General features: G+C 34.7%; 2 protein-coding genes and 2 pseudogenes across 6 annotated transcripts in view; all 4 read right to left on the bottom strand.

The window, feature by feature from the left end:
• Positions 1 to 4677: 4677 nt before the first annotated feature.
• On the bottom strand, positions 4678 to 5480 carry LOC115890680 (annotated as a pseudogene).
• On the bottom strand, positions 5444 to 5943 carry LOC115890681 (nucleoside diphosphate kinase 7-like; the record flags this gene model as incomplete). Its single annotated transcript, XM_030910983.1, has 1 exon — positions 5444 to 5943. A coding segment is annotated over one exon (462 nt), but the record flags the coding sequence as incomplete, so codon positions are not given.
• A 330-nt stretch (positions 5944 to 6273) lies between these two features.
• Positions 6274 to 7079, bottom strand: LOC115890682 (annotated as a pseudogene).
• Positions 7043 to 21629, bottom strand: part of LOC115890635 (nucleoside diphosphate kinase 7-like) — an 82182-nt gene continuing 67595 nt past the window's right edge. For 2 of the 5 annotated variants that reach the window (XM_030910925.1, XM_030910926.1), the window contains exons 2-4: positions 13920 to 14113; positions 8327 to 8535; positions 7043 to 7824 (exon numbers count right to left, since the gene is read on the bottom strand). In XM_030910925.1, the coding sequence (XP_030766785.1) occupies positions 7081 to 7824; positions 8327 to 8535; positions 13920 to 14112 (1146 nt within the window). In that variant the 5' untranslated portion in view covers position 14113 and the 3' untranslated portion in view covers positions 7043 to 7080. Of the gene's footprint in view, positions 7825 to 8326; positions 8536 to 13919; positions 14114 to 16710; positions 16739 to 18364; positions 18388 to 18677; positions 18727 to 21629 lie in introns of those variants that run through there. The other 3 variants (XM_030910928.1, XM_030910924.1, XM_030910927.1) reach the window with 3 other exon arrangements.

Here is a 21629-nt window from a genome sequence, read left to right on the forward strand (position 1 = left end):
AACACACCAACACAACAAGGAGAAGGCAGGGTGAGTTAACTGGTATGAACCTTATGGTTAGGCACGAGTTGTCGTAGGGTGCGCTGTGGAAGCTTTTTTGCCGCTATGTCCCCGGCTCTATTAACGCATTTTCTTAGCTTGTAGTCCTTAAGTGTTTATTTTATTGACTTTTTTCTGTTCAAAAACTATAAAATATCCGCGTCGGCCAGTGCAATTTAGTGCCGGAAGATAATTATTTGACTGTAATAATCATTTAAGTCTTGAAACGCATTTTGACCGGTAGGCAACTCTCAATTTACACATTGGCAGTCAGTGGCGTTGTTGTAGAAAGGCGCTTATTTGATAAATGATTTTTAGTAAAATGTAATATCTGAATTTTTTCGTTTTACATTTATACATATTCTTACTTAATTTAAAAAATCATAATTATAGACCTGTTATATATTATGAATTTTTTATTAAAAATATATTCGGTTTATTTGAAATTTCTTCAGATCTATATAACATACAAGAATTTTAAATGATATTACATTTGACAATATATTTTTAATATATCTTTTTTTTTTTCAATATTGTTTTGTCTCACCTATAACTTTTTTATTTTCAGATAAGAAAAAACAGATTTCGGTATGTTAGTAGGTATATGATACATTAGGATTTATGACGGGTATTACAATTTGTGTATTCATTGAGGTCTTCATTATGTTTGCAGCCGAAATTGATTAAGATGCGTTTAGTTTTTTTTGGATTTTTAAGAGGCACCCTCGGTATATTGCTTACTCTTTTATTCGATAAAAAATGACACTCTGAATGAGAATGACATCATAGGTCAAGGATAAAAGAAGTGCACGAGGATAGAAAGATATTATGGAGCGGCAGAATCTGCGTCGGCACGGAAGACGTGTACGACGGTTGGATGCGGTGTGATCAGAAATACAGACCGCAGCATAAGTGTCGCGTTTAATAACAGCGACAGTTGGAGACGATAGAAGAAGAGTGGCAGATCCGGCCTGAGCAGAGGACACGGGAGATGGGGTACACACACAAGGTGGCGTAGAAATCCGGAGAGTAGAGGAATTGCTGGATCGGCTACTTTTGGCATATTCGCTTAAAAAAAAACATATACTATTTAAAAAATTCATCCACTAAGTTTTAATCAAAGAGACTTGGAGAAAGATGTATTTTGATCGTAATAGGTTTGTGTCTTGTCTAGGCCGGTTAAAGATGTACAAATCGTATTTTTAATCATACATATGGTCATTTTTTGCAAAAATGGAACGGGTCCGAATCTTAAGCACATCTTTGGAAAAGCATTTTTTTTTATGAAATATATTTTTTTTTAGTTTTTTTTTGGTATTTCGAGTCAATTGTCGATATGAACGCATGTGACATTACATTAAACATATGCGAAAATGTCAAAGTTGACAAATATCAATTCAGAGTGTCATTTTCTAATCGAAAAAGTAGAAATATACGAGGGTGCCGTTTAAAAAAAAAAATAAAAAAAAAAAAAAAAAAACAGGAAGTGACCAAAAACAGCTGAATGCGTCAATCAATCATAATTTTTTTCAGAAAAAAAAAAAAAAAAAAAAAAAAAATTTTTTATTTGAATAATATAAAAATTATGGGGATGAGGCCGTTTTGAGACGCACACGGTATAATAAAGAAGTACCGAGTTAAAATAATTGTAGTTTTTATTTTATCCACTTCCTTTTATTCACCTTCCTTGCTTTAAAGGAACAGATTCCTGTTTTCTCTAATTTAAAATGAAGGACATGGCTCTCACGACGTTGTATTAGTAAGACACACGAGCTATGCATATATATATGTGTTTTTTTTTTTTTTTTTTTTTTTTTTTTTTTTTTTTTTTTTATTAATATTAGGGGTTATAAATGTTTGACTAAAATTAATAATTTATTATTATTTCAAAATTACCATAATTCGAATTATAAAATTTCTTTTGAGGGTAACGTGGATTTTTTAACTTATTTTATAGTCCTTTTTGGACTCTAATGGTTTTTTAAAAACTGGAAAAAAGCGAAAGTTTCGAATAAATAATAAAAAAAAAAAAAAAAAAAAAAAAAAAAACAATTATTTAATTATTAGTATGCTTCATTAAAATAAAATTACCCGGCTATGATACGGAGATTTCAGGTGTACTTGAGAAACGAAAGACGGTGTTGTGTTTCTCGGCAAAGTCGTCAGGGAACGACCATTACGACAGAGACAACCTAACTATGATGGTCTGCCTCAGTTATAAGCCTAACAACAATAACAAGACAGTGTCTGACCGCATGTTCCAGCTATTTATGAATGAGATGCTCAGTCTATATTTTATTTTAAGTCTATGATTTTAGGACATTTATACAAACTTTTTTACTTATTTTTATCTGCAGAATGTGCTGCCGAAGTTTCCGGAATACAATTCGGACCACCCTGTATACAGAATTGTTCAACACATACGACACGTAGTATTGGAGCTAAACCATTAGATTTTTACAAATTGTAAGTTTTGGGTTCGTTGAAGGGCTATTAGAACTACAATTGAAAAATATATTTACAAGATACAGAGTGTCCCAAATAAGTAAAAAATATAGTTATTTTTTTTTAAATGGGACACCCTGTATATTATTCTATTTTTAGATTCTACTATCGAAATAAAGGTAAATTTGATTAAGGTTCATCACACTTTAATCTTACCTTAGAACAAGCAAACATTTTTATGAAGAATGGATTTTTGTCAAAATGTCAATAATAAAAAAGTTTTTCCTGGTGTAAATACAATCCGGGACATACTGTATGTATTCTTTTTCTATGGTCAGTCTGTAATTTGTCAACACAATCGATTTATAAATACTGAAAAGATTAGTTTAAAAATAGATACCTATACAATCATATTAACAAAAATAATTGCAAATTTTATAGTGCGGAATTCACTAATTAACCTAATTTTTACATCACTAGGTCATGGAAAAAATAAACTCAAAAATTTAAATCAGTTCAATTTCTTATTTCAAACCAAAAATATTGATGAGAAATGTTTTGCTTATGATATTCACTCAGTAAAATAAACCGGTCTTCTGAAATATTTTGTAAATAATTGTACCTCATGTATATTTTCTTACTCTATGGGCTAGTTTGATATTTAATAATATTCTACTCCACTAAATTCTACCAAATATATCAAAATATAACCATCCTGTTTTATAAACCAGAACAATACAGCGTAGATAAGAAAAACTACTGGATTAGAAATATTTTCAATCATATATCACATAGTATGGTATGAGTGTCCTGCTTGAAGGACGCTTCAGTCAATCAATGATATCATTGTTAATTTGTTTATAGTTGAAGATGCAAATGCCAATCATCTCTAGTACCTACATATTTAATTAATTTAATTTTAATACGCCTACAATTATTGCGAGATAAATAAAAAAGTAGTTGTTGTTTTTTTTATATCTTTATAATTGTTTTCGCATTTATATTAATTTATTATAAATAATAATATACCATTATTCTAATGGATTTTTTTATATAGCCTGTCCAACGGAAGGAGCCACGACAGTGACATTTGTGTCTGTCATTTTAATACACAAGCCAATTGTATTTTCTGTCATTTTTTGCATGCTGTCCGTCGAAATCTTCCCTGCCTTTATTCGTTAAAGTAAGTAAAGTAAAAGAATCACACTGTATATTTTTTATTTACATCATTTTTAACATAATAATAATCTTCCTCAGGATAAAAATAATTTTTATTAATAAAAAAAATCTTGTGTGTGCCGTCGTAATTTAAATAAACAAAAGATTTGCATATTTTATTATTAAAAACATCCTGTTTGATATTCTCATAGAAATCAAAGGAATCGATACATAATGGCAAATTTATACAGTGCATTTTTTCCATTCACACTATAGACATACGACGTATAAATAGACACAAAAAAGTAATGAAGAAATAGTGATTTAAGGTGCTTAACTTTTTCAGAATCAACACTAGTTTGTTTCACGTACTAGGTGAATATATTTGAGACCAATTAAACTTTTAGATACGTAATCGAGGGGGCCCGATTTTTAAATTCATTGTTGACAGCCATAGACATATTCGGCGCCGAGCTGACTAACTGGAATTTAAATCGTCATCATTAAGACGTCATCCGTCTGACCTGTCACCTCCAACGCCACGCAAGGTCCATCCACGAAACTCAATAACAGAGCGTGATAATCCTCCACTACGCCTTTATAAACCTGCAAGAGCTCGTCAGCAGCTGCACTGCTGAGATAAAATAATTGTAGAGCAGTTATTCTGAACTTGGCTTCGAGAACAGGTCCCAATTTACCATGCGCCAGGCCGTGAGGCTTGATGACGAAACAAGTGGTATTGTGTAGCCTGATGGAAGCTTTAGGCGTAGGTGCCTCGCCAAAAAAGAAATTTGCCTCCCTGCGTGCGTGTTCAGTCCTCTTGGCTGCGTGAAAGCCATTCTCTACTTAGCTGTCGTTGTCGCAAAGGGCGTACAAGGTGTTTACAGAAAATGCTTGCAACTTGTAAGAGGACAATTAAGATCTAGAATTGCCCGAAGAAGCAGTATCTTCTCTAGTTAAAATTTGGTAAATCACAGAACTGATAATTTGAAAAATAAAACACCTACCATTATTGTAAATGTTTATTCCACTATACCAATTTCCATATCACCTGTCTAATATCTTAAAAAAATACTCAACCTCCAAAGCAGTGTCTTCATTTAAGTCCATACAATGAACCGCGTTTCTATACTTGTCACAACCAAACCTAGCTCTCAAAATTCCAATCACGATCTGCCTGGCTATATCCGGATCAGAAGGACCACAAATCTTCCTGAAATCTCCGTGAGCATCCACGTCATCCGTCTGACCTGCCACCTCCAATGCCACGCAAGGTCCATCCACGAAACTCAATAACAGTGCGTGATAATCCTTCACTACGCCTTTATAAACCTGCAAGAACTCGTCAGCAGCTGCACTGCTGAGATAAAATAATTGTAGAGCAGTTATTCTGAACTTGGCTTCGAGAACAGGTCCCAATTTACCATGCGCCAGGCCGTGAGGCTTGATGACGCAACAAGTGGTATTGTGTAGTCTGATGGAAGCTTTAGGCGTGGGTGCTTCGCCGAAAAAGAAATTAGCCTCCCTGCGTGCGTGTTCAGTGCTCTTGACTGCGTGAAAGCCATTCTCTACTTGGCTGTCGTTGTCGCAGAGGGCGTACAAGGTGTTGGGAGCATGTCCAGTTAGATGTGCTAGAGAGGGAGTAATGTTTAATGGATGTTATCCTCCAGTCAGCATAGAAAATGCTTGCAACTTGTAAGAGGACAATTAAGATCTAGAATTGCCCGAAGAAGCAGTATCTTCTCTAGTTAAAATTTGGTAAATCACAGAACTGATAATTTGAAAAATAAAACATCTACCATTATTGTAAATGTTTATTCCACTATACCAATTTCCATATCACCTATCTAATATCTTAAAAAAATACTCAACCTCCAAAGCGGTGTCTTCATTTAAGTCCGTACAATGAACCGCGTTTCTATACTTGTCACAGCCAAACCTAGCTCTCAAAGTTCCCGGCCTGATCTGCCTGGCTATATCCGGATCAGAAGGACCACAAATCTTCCTGAAATCCCCGTGAGCATCCACGTCATCCGTTTGACCTGCCACCTCCAACGCCACGCAAGGTCCATCCACGAAACTCAATAACAGAGCGTGATAATCCTCCACTACGCCTTTATAAACCTGCAAGAGCTCGTCAGCAGCTGCACTGCTGAGATAAAATAATTGTAGAGCAGTTATTCTGAACTTGGCTTCGAGAACAGGTCCCAATTTACCGTGTGCCACGCAGTGAGGCTTGATGACGCAACAAGTGGTATTGTGTAGTCTGATGGAAGCTTTAGGCGTGGGTGCTTCGCCGAAAAGAAATTAGCCTCCCTGCGTGCGTGTTCAGTGCTCTTGGCTGCGTGAAAGCCATTCTCTACTTGGCTGTCGTTGTCGCAGAGGGCGTACAAGGTGTTGGGAGCATGTCCAGTTAGATGTGCTAAGAGAGGGAGTAATGTTTAATGGATGTTATCCTCCAGTCAGCATAGAAAATGCTTGCAACTTGTAAGAGGACAATTAAGATCTAGAATTGCCCGAAGAAGCAGTATCTTCTCTAGTTAAAATTTGGTAAATCACAGAACTGATAATTTGAAAAATAAAACACCTACCATTATTGTAAATGTTTATTCCACTATACCAATTTCCATATCACCTATCTAATATCTTAAAAAAATACTCAACCTCCAAAGCGGTGTCTTCATTTAAGTCCGTACAATGAACCGCGTTTCTATACTTGTCACAGCCAAACCTAGCTCTCAAAATCCCCGGTCTGATCTGCCTGGCTATATCCGGATCAGAAGGACCACAAATCTTCCTGAAATCCCCGTGAGCATCCACGTCATCCGTTTGACCTGCCACCTCCAACGCCACGCAAGGTCCATCCACGAAACTCAATAACAGAGCGTGATAATCCTCCACTACGCCTTTATAAACCTGCAAGAACTCGTCAGCAGCTGCACTGCTGAGATAAAATAATTGTAAAGCGGTTATCCTGAACTTGGCTTCGACAATGGCTTCCCGAACAGGTCCCAATTTACCGTGTGCCACGCAGTGAGGCTTGATGACGCAACAAGTGGTATTGTGTAGTCTGATGGAAGCTTTAGGCGTGGGTGCTTCGCCGAAAAAGAAATTAGCCTCCCTGCGTGCGTGTTCAGTGCTCTTGGCTGCGTGAAAGCCATTCTCTACTTGGCTGTCGTTGTCGCAGAGGGCGTACAAGGTGTTGGGAGCATGTCCAGTTAGATGTGCTAAGAGAGGGAGTAATGTTTAATGGATGTTATCCTCCAGTCAGCATAGAAAATGCTTGCAACTCTTGTAAGAGGACAATTAAGATCTAGAATTGCCCGAAGAAGCAGTATCTTCTCTAGTTAAAATTTGGTAAATCACAGAACTGATAATTTGAAAAATAAAACACCTACCATTATTGTAAATGTTTATTCCACTATACCAATTTCCATATCACCTATCTAATATCTTAAAAAAATACTCAACCTCCAAAGCGGTGTCTTCATTTAAGTCCGTACAATGAACCGCGTTTCTATACTTGTCACAGCCAAACCTAGCTCTCAAAGTCCCCGGTCTGATCTGCCTGGCTATATCCGGATCAGAAGGACCACAAATCTTCCTGAAATCCCCGTGAGCATCCACGTCATCCGTCTGACCTGCCACCTCCAACGCCACGCAAGGTCCGTCCACGAAACTCAATAACAGAGCGTGATAATCCTCCACTACGCCTTTATAAACCTGCAAGAACTCGTCAGCAGCTGCACTGCTGAGATAAAATAATTGTAAAGCGGTTATCCTGAACTTGGCTTCGACAATAGCTTCCAGAACAGGTCCCAATTTACCGTGTGCCACGCAGTGAGGCTTGATGACGCAACAAGTGGTATTGTGTAGCCTGATGGAAGCTTTAGGCGTTGGTGCTTCGCCGAAAAAGAAATTAGCCTCCCTGCGCGCGTGTTCAGTGCTCTTGGCTGCGTGAAAGCCGTTCTCCACTTGGCTGTCATTGCCGTAAAGAGCGTGCAAGGAGTTTGGAGCTGTGCGTTTGCCTTCGAGAGGATCATCAGGGCCTAGTTCGTCAAGCCAGCGCTGGAGGGCGTTCTCTCCTACTAGTTCCATGGCTACTAGGGGTCCGGAAACAAGGTGCTCGAGAAGGAAAGGGAGGAGACTATCACCTTTGTAAGGTTCGTAGAGGTCCAGCACCTGAAACAGTGATATGGTTATATTTTAAATTATCAAACTATATTACTGTGTGTTGGATGAATGGAACGGAATATTTGGGAATAACCAAGACAGACCCCAAAAGAATATAGTGGATACGACAAAAGACCCAGATAATAGATGCCCGTCCACAGAAGCAAATCCCTCAAGTGGCAATGAGCAGGACACCCAGCAAGAAGGACAGACAACAGATGGACCATAAAAAGGACAGCATGGTAACTACGGGGAATCAAGAGACCTAGTGGAAGATCAAACTTGAGATGGGACCATGATATTAGGAAATTAGGGATAACTTGGGCCAGCATAGCCAACAATATATGTGAGGGAGGCTACACCATAATTGGAAATGGTTTGGTTTGGTAATAAGCTGAAAACGATGATGATTATTGTGTGTCGTACAGATAACAAAAAATACATAAATGTTAATGGTTTTATATTAATATAATACCAAATTTCTTTTAATAAATGAGTATGCTTCTCTTACCTCTTTACGTGTTAGGTTGCACATTTTCATTTTGCAAATTTGAAAACCTCGATTTTGAATCTGGTCGATGACTTCTCCCAATTTGCCAACCAACGACGGTTTGACGATGGTAAAAGTATGTTCTTTGGTCTTTCCTACGATGCGCTGTGTTCGTGTATCTGCGTAATCGGTGATTTTGACTTGCCGACCATAAATACGAATGGTATTATCTGAAATTAAAATATTCCTAGTGTCACAGATAAAGTTCAAAATTCACCATATGGGATTTTCCTATTTATTGTCTTAGGTGGAGTCTGCCTTGGATGATTTCTTCTGTTTTTACATTGAAATGGAATAAAAATTACATAAGGAAATTGAACCTGGCCTGTTGCCCTCGGCGGTATCTTTAAAATTTGACATTTAAAGAAATAAAAATGGTGTTTCCTGAATGAATTTTGTAAAATTTTTCTTTTATCGAGATCTGTCAGCCATGAAAATATTTGCACTTATTTAAGACTCACTCTGTATAATAAACATTAAAACGTCATCATTGCACGTCATCAATGACACCATGCGTCGTCTTATGGAGTTTGCTGGTGGTCGTATTATGATGTGCAACCAAAGTTATTTGCATTTCCCTTATAGCTATTTATGTAACAAGTTGCGAAATGAATGTGTTTTAAGCACGGGACGTAAAATTGTCCAACGAGGCGAAAACCGAGAATGCAACGAATTTCATATAAGATTTTTTGTGAAAGCGGATAATTTGAGATTTTCATGCTATTATTATTATTTATTTTTAAACATTTTTTAAAATGTACTGGTAATCGGTTTCTAAGGCATTGTTTATGCATTGTTTAATGACAAAGTTCTGTCAGGTTCAAACGTCCTACACATAGACAAACAAATAAAAAGAGACTGGCAAATTAAATGGCAAAGAGAGGGACAACGTTCCCGTAGCGCAACTCAGAACGCAAAATTTCGTTCTATTTATGTTGCTCTGCGCATTGCGTCTATTGGGCCCACTATCTCATTCTAATATAACAAGAGAAAAAAAAGCAGCCATATAAAACGTAATTTCTAAATAGAAATTAGAACAATCGCCTTTCGTTTTCGTGATCACGACAACCAAGATGACAACATCATGACAATTCGTCATGTTTGTTAATTTTTCTTTTGGTGATTTACCTTTTTTTCTAAACTCTCCATTTTATTGACTTATGAATATGGATAGGGAACAAATTCCTTTGTTCCATATAGGTATTTATATTTTGTTACTTATAATTTTAGGTTACACTATTTGTTATTTTATTTGCTGCAGGAGCCAGTATCATCTATTTTTTATATGTATTGGTGCCCCCTTTCTCTGATAGATATGTTAAAACCACCCGGTAAAATAAACTTAAGTAGTTATATTTATCATCTTATTATGAAAAAAGTAGAAGTAGTAGTGTCAAAAATATTTCGAACCTCTCTTAACGGCAACGGCCCAGCTACGTCGAAACACCGGTTCCCATTAGAACACCGAAGTTAAGCGACGTAAGGCGATGCTAGTGGATGGACGGGTGACCGGTTCGAAACTTTGCATCGTGCTGTTGTTGTCCAAAAAAGTAAAAGTGTCTATTGATACACACTGCTCATTCACGCCGGTTCAAGGCCGGATGAGATCGGATATCTCGTGAGTAAGAGTTAATTTAGACACTTCCTAAGTCGGTAGGCCATTGACCATGATATGGCCGAGGACCGCGGTTCGGATTCCGCGTAAACAAGTAGGTCCCGTCCAGTTTAGCCATTGCAGCAGAAAGGAGACGTTAACTTGAACCTCACACAACCTCTCTTAACATAACAAATTAATACAGTTATTTTTTTTTCATTTTTTGGGTAGGTAGTTTATAGCTGGTTTATAGTAACCAGAAACTTTATTAATATACCTATTTTACTTTTGTTTTAGGATTAAAACTGAACTTGAAAATGGTTCAGGATCATGATTCTCGTAAAGTCTTCTTTGCTTGGATATTCACTTTGTTATTGCAATTAGGCAGTTTTTTCGAAAATGAGATTTTTAATGCCCTTTAAAAAATTGGCCGATCGTTTCCTGCAACAGTCAGTTCTTCTGCATTTAAAATTGGTAGGTGGGTGGAATAAACACTGTTATTTATTGTTATTATATTATAAAAAGTTTATTTATTTTTATGTATAAATAAATATGTTAATAAAACAGTACAATTTTTGCTTTTTTATAATTTCTTATAATAGTAGTATTCTTTCAGTTTCTGAAAGAAACTGCAAATTTGCACTTACACTGATTTATTCCCTACACCACGTTCCTTTTACGTGGTATAGGGAATAAATCAGTTTAAGTGAAAATTTTCAGTTTCAGAATGAAAGAATACTACTAATAATGGCTAATTTAAATTTTCCGCCAGCCAGAATGTGCGATAATGTCTTACGATAGCTTTTATACCTATCTCTTTCTTTTTCATATAAAGCACACATAATAAAGAAAGATAGCAATAAAGACGTACGTCCTGCCATGGTCCAGCTAATTGGTTTCAAAATTGTTATTCTGAGTTGCGCTACGGGAACGCGGTCCCACTCTTTACCATGGTATTTGTCAGTCTCTTTTTATTTGTTTGTCTATGACTCACACTGTATAATAAACTTTGAAACGTCATCATTGCACGTCATCAATGACACCATGCGTCGTCTTATAGAGTTTGCTGGTGGTCGTATTATGATGTGCAACCAAAGTTATTTTAATTTCCCTTATAGCTATTTATGTAACAAATTGCCAAATGAATGTGTTTTAAGCACGGGACGTAAAATTGTCCAACGAGGCGAAAGCCGAGAATGCAACGAATTTCATACAAGATTTTTAGTGAAAGCGGATAATTTGAGATTTTCATGCTATTATTATTATTTATTTTTAAACATTTTTTAAAATGTACTGATAATCGGTTTCTAAGGCATTGTTTATGCGTTGTTTAATGACAAAGTTCTGTCAGGTTCAAACGTCCTACAATGGTCCTACAAAGTTTTGTGAAAAAATGAGTGATAATGACGAGTCTGTATATTCAACAAGCTGCTGAAACTGCGCTATCCACGTTAGTGCCCGAGAAGTCGAAAAACTTATACGAGACCACCACTTTGAAACCTGGCTCAAAGAAAGACATGTTGAGAATTTCACAGACAAGGTATTGCTAGCCTATTTCCTGAAGTTATCCACTACCTTAAAGCCGTCAACTCTGTGGAGTAAATATTCGATGTTCCGCACCATGATTTACCTGAACAGAACGTATCGAAAAAATCAATGCTGTACCCATATACGAGACCACAACTTTGAAACCTGGATCAAAGAAAGACATGTTGAGACTTTCACAGAAAAGGTATTGCTAGCCTATTTCCTGAAGTTATCCACTACCTTAAAGCCGTCAACTCTGTGGAGCAAATATTCGATGCTCCGCACCATGATTTACCTGAATAGAACGTATCGAAAAAATCAATGCTGTAGAATCAATACAAATGGAGGCATGCCAAAAAAGATCGCGGAATTTCTTGGACTCTCCAACGCCACTGAATGCACTGGTCATTGTTTTCGGCGCAGCTCTGCAACAATGCTGGCAGATTAAGGATCGGACATAACGGTTTTAAAGCGACATGGAGGTTTGGCGATCAAGCTCGGTTGCTCAAGGTTACATTGAAAATTCAATTGAACAGAAAACCGAAATAGCAAAAACAATAATGGGACAGAAAGATACGCCAAATAAGAAATTAAAAACTGTTCACGTAGAAGCAAAAGCTACCAGCATTGCCAGTACAAGAAATTTACTTATTCCGACTCCTACAACTTGCATTTCTCTTAGAGACGAAAAGTTGGATGCCTCTTGTATTCACTTTAATAATTTAAATAATTTTACCTTTAAGATTTATAATAAATAAATATTTTCATTGTTTCTAACGTTACATTTTTTCGAGGGGCGTCTCACTATTGGAATTACCTGTACATTTTCTTGGCAGGCGCTGGCAGTCATTGGCAGTCTTACGGCAGTCGCCTATAATAATTACATGGAAGTCATAGGCAGTCTTCTTAGCAGTCATTGGCAGTCGCTTGGCAGTAAAACGATATTTTGGCAGTACATCTACATTTTTTACCAAAGTGAGACACCCCTCGCATTTTTTACTTGACACTCTTAGATACTAGTGCTCAGAGAGAAACTAATAACTAAAGTGAGAGGGCTTGTGGAATAGCGCATTTCGTAGACAAGTTTGTTTTGTTACCGCGCATCCCAGACGCGCATAGCGTTTAGGCGGTCAAAAAAGGAAATTTTCAACTTTGCAAGTTAAACATTTGACAGGATTAATTAGATTGCCAGTAGCTTTTTCTATTTCTTAGTTCTAGAAGGAGATAACTAAAATCTGTTGATAATCGGAGCAAATCGGAGTAATAAATTGTTTTTAACTGATTGTGCCTGTTCTTTAGCTTGTCAGAAGAGAAGAATTATTGTCATTATTGATTATTTCAGATTCCACGATTATTCGGCATTTTTGTAATTTTTGTTTTGTGGTTGAGACCCAGACAAAACGTTTCTTTTAAAGGTAAGTTTTATTATTTTAACATACCTAATAGTAATAGTGAGTGCACATAATAATCGTACATTGCTAATTTATTTTTTTTTAATTTAAAACATCACATTCTTTTCTGATACCTATGGAACAACTAGGTATTATATCTGGTATTATTTCCAGTAATACACATTATTTTCTTTAAATGCTAGGTTCTTGTTATAGAATAAAGACAATCAAAAACATTAAATACCTACGGGATACCTACTGATACTCTGTGAGAGCTCCCAACCGTGCTTCCCTGTTCACTCCCAACCAAGTTAGATAAAAAAGATACTGAAGATTGCAGCCTTAAGTTGGAGTATGGAGTTAAATAAATTATTATGTTCCTACACAGTATTTTATTTATAGGTTTTAATGCTTTAAAGTCTAATAATAAATTTTCGTTGTCAATAAAATAATGTAAAAAAACTACGAAGATTTCTTATTATAAATTTGAAAGATTAAGATTCGGTTCAAATATACAAATTTTAAATTTTTGGCGCCGGTATATAGGTATAAATGTAACCTACTATATCGATAATGCGCTCATAGTTCGGGTTAGACGCCAAAGGCCGCGCCACTAACACAGTCTTCAAAAATTAACGTTGATCGGTCTCTCTCACTTTAGTTATTAGTGTTCTCTCTGCTAGTGCCTAAAAGAATGTCATTTTAGAATCTACATATATAAAATGCTAATGTTTATCTGTGTCGTCTCTACTGAAGTAACGACTTGCTCTAGAAAGTTGCTTTTTTTACTAAAAGATAGCTAATTGGCTCTTCTAAAAACTGTCGTCGCTGGATATTTTGTTTTTCATTTAATTAAAAAAAAATAAAGAGTAATTTTGTGATGTCGTGGCGGATGCGCCAGGCTTCAACTAGTCTTAAATAAACATCAAAAACTGTCAATTTCGAAACGCTTTCACAAAAAGGTATATGTGTATCTTTCAAAACCACAATATTATATTAAAACAAATACATGAAAAAATACAAAGTAACTAAAAATGCTTACCGACGAACATATCGCTCATGTGCAACTCTTCCATGCGAGTTCTTTTCAGGTAAACTCTGTGCAGTTCGCGATCGAACAGTTCCACGGTGTTGTCGCTTGGGTAGAAGTTGAGCACGAACTTCTTTTGGTACGACACTTCGTCATCGTACCATTCAGCGTGAAAGGACAGTTTGTCGTTGTAGTCGAATTCCATTCTGAAAGGAATTTAAGAAAAAAAAACGGTTATTTTTGACAAAATGTCAAGTGACAGGTAGAGATGTGTCAAATAAAAAAATAATCAGCCTGGCAAACCATAGATAAAGGAAACAAGTTTAGATTTGAATGCTCGGCTTGCCACCAAAACTTATAATTGTTTTGGGGTGCATACCAGGGGCCGGAAAGTGAAATAGCAAAAGCGGTTCCACCGTTTCCATGAAAATTTCAAATAAAATAGTTCAAGCCTCGGACGCTAGGTGGTAGTGCACTTAATTTTTAGGTTAAGAAGTTGCTACTAGTTATTGCCAGATGGCGTTCAATCAGATTTTTTTTGTAGTTTCCAACCATACTATTGTCAAATTCTCAAAAAATATTGTCATTGTCATAGCGCCAATCCATAGCGCCAATCATAATATTATCAAAAATGATTATGAAAACGTTTTTCAAACTATAATTTGTTATATGTGTTTTTATTAAACAATTCCTTTTGTTTGTGGCCCTAAAATATAATGTAAGTCTTTTATTTTTGCCATCACTTAAGTACCTATTTATATTTACTCCATTTACAAAACTTTGGGCGTATTACGTTGGTCTTGTTTTATTATAATAAACGATGTTTAAATATTTGACTTATAAATAAAAACTTTAAATAATAAATAATATTTACACATGTTTGGCTTTAATTTTATTTAATAATTGTATAAATTATACTGTTAAATCTCATTTTTTACACATCACAACGATACTTGTTATTAGTATTGTTGAATTTGTGTAAAAAATAAGATTTAATAATCAAATTTAATTATTTTAGAATAAAATTCATTCAGCGCGGGCTTCTTTAAAAAGCCCGCGCTTCGATCCATTTAAAACAAGCCCTACTCACTAGATGGCGCCACTTCTGTAGGACCATTTTTCAGTATGGCAGAGTCCATTCTTTTTCTAACTAGGTATATTCTTTGGGTGCATACTTTGAATAAGAAGACTAAGGAAGGAGCATATCAAAAATCTTAGGTACACCGCGATGGGCCTCAAATATGGCCGGCTTAAATTCCGGTTTATCAGTGTCGTTCTAACTTTATTTAAAAAATGTAAAACTATGATGTAGGTTAGACGTGGGGTAGACTCAATAATTTGTTGTTTTATTTTACGTTGTGAATAAATGTTGGTAGTTATTAAAATTGTTATAAAAATATATAATTCTAATAAAAATAGAGTTATAATAAGTATTTATTACCACAAACATCCGATACGCTACTGAAGCAGGTAATTCAAATTAACGTATCTAAATTCTTTGACATCTAATCTTTGACAAGTAATAAATAAAAGCTAAAATGCAAGAAAATATATAATTTAGTTAATTTAAGTGAATTTCATAAATGATCGGTTTACTACACGTATGTATATTATATAGTCACTTACTAGCGAAAAGTTGTTCTATTATTTCACTCAATTTTTGCCGAGATCTACCGCACGCTACACAACCAACTATTTTAGAGTCTTTTTCGATAAATCGCGATAGTGTCACTGTTAATTTAAGTGCTGCCACAATTTCCATCTAGATTTACTACCTTTATACAACTATCAGTAGTAGAATAAATAATAAATAACATAAAATAAGTTCCGTAAAGACTGACAAATCCACAAAATTTCAAATCAAATTCAAATGTGTCAAATGAATCGTCAAACAGAACTGTCAAGGATCCCCACCCTAGAGTGCTTTTATGGCGCTTTTTCCGCCCACCATGCATGAATACATGGATAGCATTATGCTCCTTCCTTAGTCTTCTTATTCAAAGGGTGCATACGTTGTACGGGATCTGGCGCTGCTATGTTGCTAAGAACAACCGTAAACAAGAACAGAAATAATTTTCTCTTGTCAAAGTCAAAATCTTCAAAAATTATAAAATCTTTCAAAATTTAAACTGCCCTCATTGAAAAAAATACCGAAAAATGTTTAAAGCGTCCATTTTCAAAGTAATTATTGCTATCTTGTAAGTTTAATTTAAATTTCATTATTCCAACCCCCTGATAATTGTGAAAAAGTGGCATTAAAAAAACTGAAGCTGTGTTAACTGTGAACTGCAAAAACCATCGTGGATCGTGGCACAACGTCGCGTCGGGTTCCAATGTCTCATAGGTATTTATTTCATACATGCCCTTATATAAAATACAGTTTTTTTTATATGCAACACCACTGTATTTTATTTAAAAAATTAAAAGAAAATAATAAATTTGAATAAGTAATATTTGGCGACAAAACTCCGGAAAAAGTCGAACCGCTCCGAAATTATCAAAAGCTTTGGAGAGCGACCGTAGTAAGAACAGCGCACAAATAGCGCCAAATAGTATGTACATTGTCCTTATGGGCACTTTCCAATCTAAACTTGTTTCATTTATCTATGATAGAATTTAATTAACGTCATATTTTTTGCTGTTTTAAAATGTTAAAGAAACACAAAATTTATTTAGTTCAATGCTACGGAAAGGGTGATAGTAGTTATCAGAAAATATGATACTTTAACAACAGCAAAGAATATGAAATTAAGCAAAATTAATAATAACCATCTATGAAAGAATGAAATCGAAATTATATTACCATAGAAACGCCTTTATATTTTTAGGACTTTTTGGGGAAAATTCAGCCATATTTTCAGTTTTTTTTCTAATTTTCTCTAAAACGGTATGGAAATTTGGATAACTATAAACGTTACAACGTTTTTTCGATCATACGGTACAAACAAAGATTAATCACTTTCGAGTCGATCTGGCTCGTTCTCACGTTCAACAAGATTCAACTCGCTCAAGAATTAAGCCGACTTGAAAGCAAATGTTGACAGCTGGGCAACTTTTTATCGGTCAACAAAAGTTGATTAACTTTTATTGAAACAGTGTTCTCGGAAGTGATTTTTAGTTGACCGATAAAAATCGCCTCGTGAGAACCGTGCATTAGTGTGTGCTGCTATTGGTTGTAGTAATAATTCAAAAAATTGTGCTTTGAGTTTTTTTAGAGTCATTTGTGATCATGTTTGTGTTAAGGTTAATTTTCTGATGAATGATTACTACTTAATAATTTGATATTATTTTCATTTAAACCTCAATTTCTTATCGATTTCACTTTTGACAACCATCTTGTTGCTGTTTAATGAACTGCACCATCATTGAACAAAAATTTGCTAGTACCGAAAGTACCGAAAAAAAACTGGAAATCCCGGTTCCTTAGAGGCATGGTACCGAAATTACCGGTTCCGAAAAACAGCTCCGAAAAAGCTATAATGTACCATAACCGTGAATCGCCCTATACAGGGTGAGGCTTAAATAAGTGCAAATATTTTTAGGGGTAGTATATTTTGGCCCCAGAAATGTGTGGATTTTTCTGAGCATTTTTTTTTGAAAAAAATCTTGACATTTTTTTAGTTCTTAGTTAAAAACATAATTTCTGGTAACTAGGGTTCAGAACCGAAAATTCCCGGTTCTTTTGAGATATCAAAGAACCGAAATTCGAAATTATTAATTCCCGGTTCTTTCGGTACCTTGGGGACTCGGTAACAATAACTAAACTAATATTCTTTTATTACGTGAGAAAGTAGTGATGCTATTTCTCATTGTTCTTGCTTCTTTTCTCTTTTGAATTTTCTGTAATATTTATTAGCAATTATTGCTAATAAGCATTACATTGTAAGTTTAAATATGTTATTTTATTATTTAGTACAATGTGTTGTTCAAAAATCACCTAACCAATATATTACTACAAAACAAACACATTAATGCTAAAGTTAAACTTGTTTTAAATTAATAAAAAGTTGTAGAAAATCTTTGAAATAGATAATAATATAAAAATATGTCATTATATATTTTTTCCGCGTTTCAGAAGATTTTCAGATACAGAAGAATTGTCATTTCGTGTAAAATGTGAAAATATTCTGTTTTCAAGCAAATTTTTACTCGATGATCAATTATTTTTATTTTATTTTATTGTGAACTCATATTTTCCTAAATACATCTCTGTGAAACTATGGCGAGTGCCACGACTATACTTTGCCTAGTTATAGACCACGACTATACACTATACAGCTACGTCAGTGGTCACGGGACGCGAGAACAAGGTCATATAAAGTTACAGGAAAAGAACAAAGGATTTGATAAGGAGTAAAGCTACTAGTTTCCTTATACTATGCTTTTACTATAACCAATGTTTATAAATATTACAAATTAGGTAAACAATTCATTCAACCGCGCAGATAGATATCTACGTTTTCATTACTCTGAACGTTGACGTAAGTACGTGTTAAAATAAAAACCCGGAATTTCCGGTAATAAAGTTCTTCGGTTCCCTGTCCTAGCTCGTGTTTTCCCCCGCCGGAAAATAGAAAAACAACGACGCTATCTCGTTTTCCCTTTAATCGGAAGCCGCGACCGATTCAATCACAGCGTGCGACGACAGATGGCGACGTTACGGTTAGCGACCCAGCCGAATTATCGGCCCTCGAGTGTTGCCCTAATCACAAACAAACCAACTACAAAAGGATTTTTTTCCTGTCGGCGAAACGGCTACTGGTTACGTACGCGTTTGCACGCGCGGAATACCAAGCAACTAAATCACAGGGCCTGGAAATTTTCACTCGATGCAGATGTATGGAAATGGCACAGACTGAAAGAAAAAAGAAATTTGCTATCAGATTGATAAAGAAATAAACTATATATCTTCGAGGGATAAGTTTTATCATTTATTTTTGATGATTTAAAAACATTTGTTCGGCAATTAAAAAATTACAGCATAACGCGTGGTATACTAATGCTTCCAAATCCAAAACAGAAACAGGGGTAGGAGTATTTGAGTTAAAAACTAAATACTCCGAGCCAATCGGTACAAACCGGCGTACCCAGCTCCTGTAAGGTAGCGATGATCAACCCCCCCCCCCATACATTCTACATTCTTCTACATCACTGAAAGATGCTTATCACACACTAGATTGAGTTGAATTGAGAAAATTTAAAAATTCAACCAAAATATTCATATTCATTTCAAAATACCAGACTGATGTGACGCAAAAAACAGATTTTGAAATACGTTAAATATAAAAAATGTGCATTTTTTAATTTTCCACTAACAAAGGAGTAATGTACAGGGTGTTCCATTTTGGTTGAAATCATACGATATCTCCGTTATTAGTGAAGATAGAAAGGTGCGGTTTGCACAAACCTGTCTCACTTTTTTGTCAAACGGAAGATGCCGTAAACAAAATTTTCATAGCCCTCTTCGTTTCCGAGCTACAGGGTCTTTTTGAAAGTTTTGCAATTTGGGACACCCCCTGTATCTCTGTTATTGTTAAAGCTATCGAGAAGATGAAAACTGTTTATTCTAGAACTGTTTACGTAGAATACAGTGGCGTAGTCTGGTTTTCTACCAAAAAAATAGTTTTGAAAATATGAACTAAAGTTATGTTTTTTTAAATGGAACACCCTGTATATTTATAAATCATATGATCTCTCTTGCCATAAGCTTCTCAAGTTATATACAAAATATATATTACTCTATATTTATTTTCACTATTTACTGCAATATTTAAAAGTTTTTATTAAAAGATCATATTTATTAGTAGGCCATGATTGATAATAAAAGAAACTAAAGAATTATTAAAAGTATACTGCTATCTATTGATATTATTATATTATACTGCATATCTTATTGATGATTTGGATAGTTATTTGAAAGCTTGTTCGAGAGACTATAGTTTACATATAATTGTGGAGGATGTAAACATTAATATATTAAAAAACGACATTGATACAGACTCGTAACTAAATGTATTGCAGAGAACACAGTTTTTACTTCAGCAATTAATGTAAATCAATTTTGAAAAGTTACATGGCAGTTTCAGCTGTCTAGACCATATATTTTTTAGAATAGCGAGTTCTAGATTTCTGATTGTTGACTGTATACCAGTAGTTTTGAAATTTATCGTCACAGATCATTACACAACTATGGCGCAATATATTTTTCGAGGAATAGAAAGAGAACAACCTAGAAATAATAGAAAGATATATGTTAATAAAAAAGCAAAAATATATTCATGATATTACAACTAACTAAATTGGGAAAGTATATATAATGAACCGAATCCAGATATGGCGGCTAGTATATTGGTAAGTAATTTTAAAAACATAATAGAAAATAATAAAAATACTGTTTTTACAAAACAAAATCGATTAAGAAAACCCCGTGGATCACTTTTTCTATAAAGACGAAAAATTTTTTGTTTCAAAAATGAAGACAAATCCCTCTATCGAAAACATAGAAAACTTTAAGGCACATAGAAATTTATTAAATGCATTAGTCAAAACTGCCAAAAAGTATACTATAACAACTACAATTAGTAATAATTCCAAAATAGGAGAGAGTCCTTGGAGTTACGTCAAAAAACATAACTGGGAAAATCCTGAATCCAAAATAGAAATTGTAGAAAATAGTATTAAATAGGTAGGTAAGCAATAAAAACAAATAGCTGATGCTTTTGCTGAATGAGTTTTGAATCTGTGGGCGAAAATCTTGCCAAAAAAAATAAAAAAGTGTAATAATGACACCTATACAACAAATCAAAATCATTCGAGCAGCTCCCATATTTTTTATCCCTACTGATGAATCGGAAATAGATAGGATAATATCGAATATGAAAAGTCAAAATATCTCCGGGATATTCATAAATTTACCATTGATATACTACAATTAATTTCGCCATATATATAGTCCCTCTAAAACACATTTTGAATAGTTGTATAGAAAAAGAGATTATTTCCCAAAATTTTTAAGGTGATATTTATAACCCAAATATACAAAAAGCAATAGTCATACAGATGTATCCAATTACAGACCCATATCTTTACTGTCGATATTTTCAAAAAATTTTGAGAAGGTTCTAAAAAGTGAGAATCAACAGTTTCTTTGCGTAACAATATCATATTTCCAAATCAATATGGATTTCAGGAGGGGAAATCAACCCAAGATGCAATTTTACACTTAACTGAAGAAATATATAAATCATTGGATTCTAGCACACCAGCCCTTGTAGTATTTAAAAGTTTGGACCTCAAGAAGGCTATTGATACGGTGGACCATAAAGAGCTACTGAAAAAAAATTGGAATGTGTTGGTTTTCGAGCAAACCTAAAAGTCTTATGGAGTTTTTTAGCCGACAGTTGAAACAATAAATAGTTTTGAAAATAGAAAAATTTAGTAAACCTAGCATAGTTAAATATGGAGTCCCACAGGTACTGTTTCTTTTTTTAGGGCCTATTTTATTCAATATTTATATAAACAACTTATTTCATTTATCTTCTCATGGGAACATAATTGGGTTTGCTTAGACGATACTGCCATATTTTATAGCGACAAAAATTGGGATAATCTCAGAACAAAAGTAGAAAATGACCTACCACGCATTATTCATTTTCTAAGCAAAAACGAATGACAGTAAATTTTGACAAAACCTGCTTTATACCATTCGGCATTTATATAAAG

Source organism: Sitophilus oryzae, unplaced genomic scaffold (assembly GCF_002938485.1).
Source record: "Sitophilus oryzae breed Bouriz unplaced genomic scaffold, Soryzae_2.0 scaffold_907_pilon_pilon, whole genome shotgun sequence".
NCBI lineage: Eukaryota > Metazoa > Arthropoda > Insecta > Coleoptera > Curculionidae > Sitophilus > Sitophilus oryzae.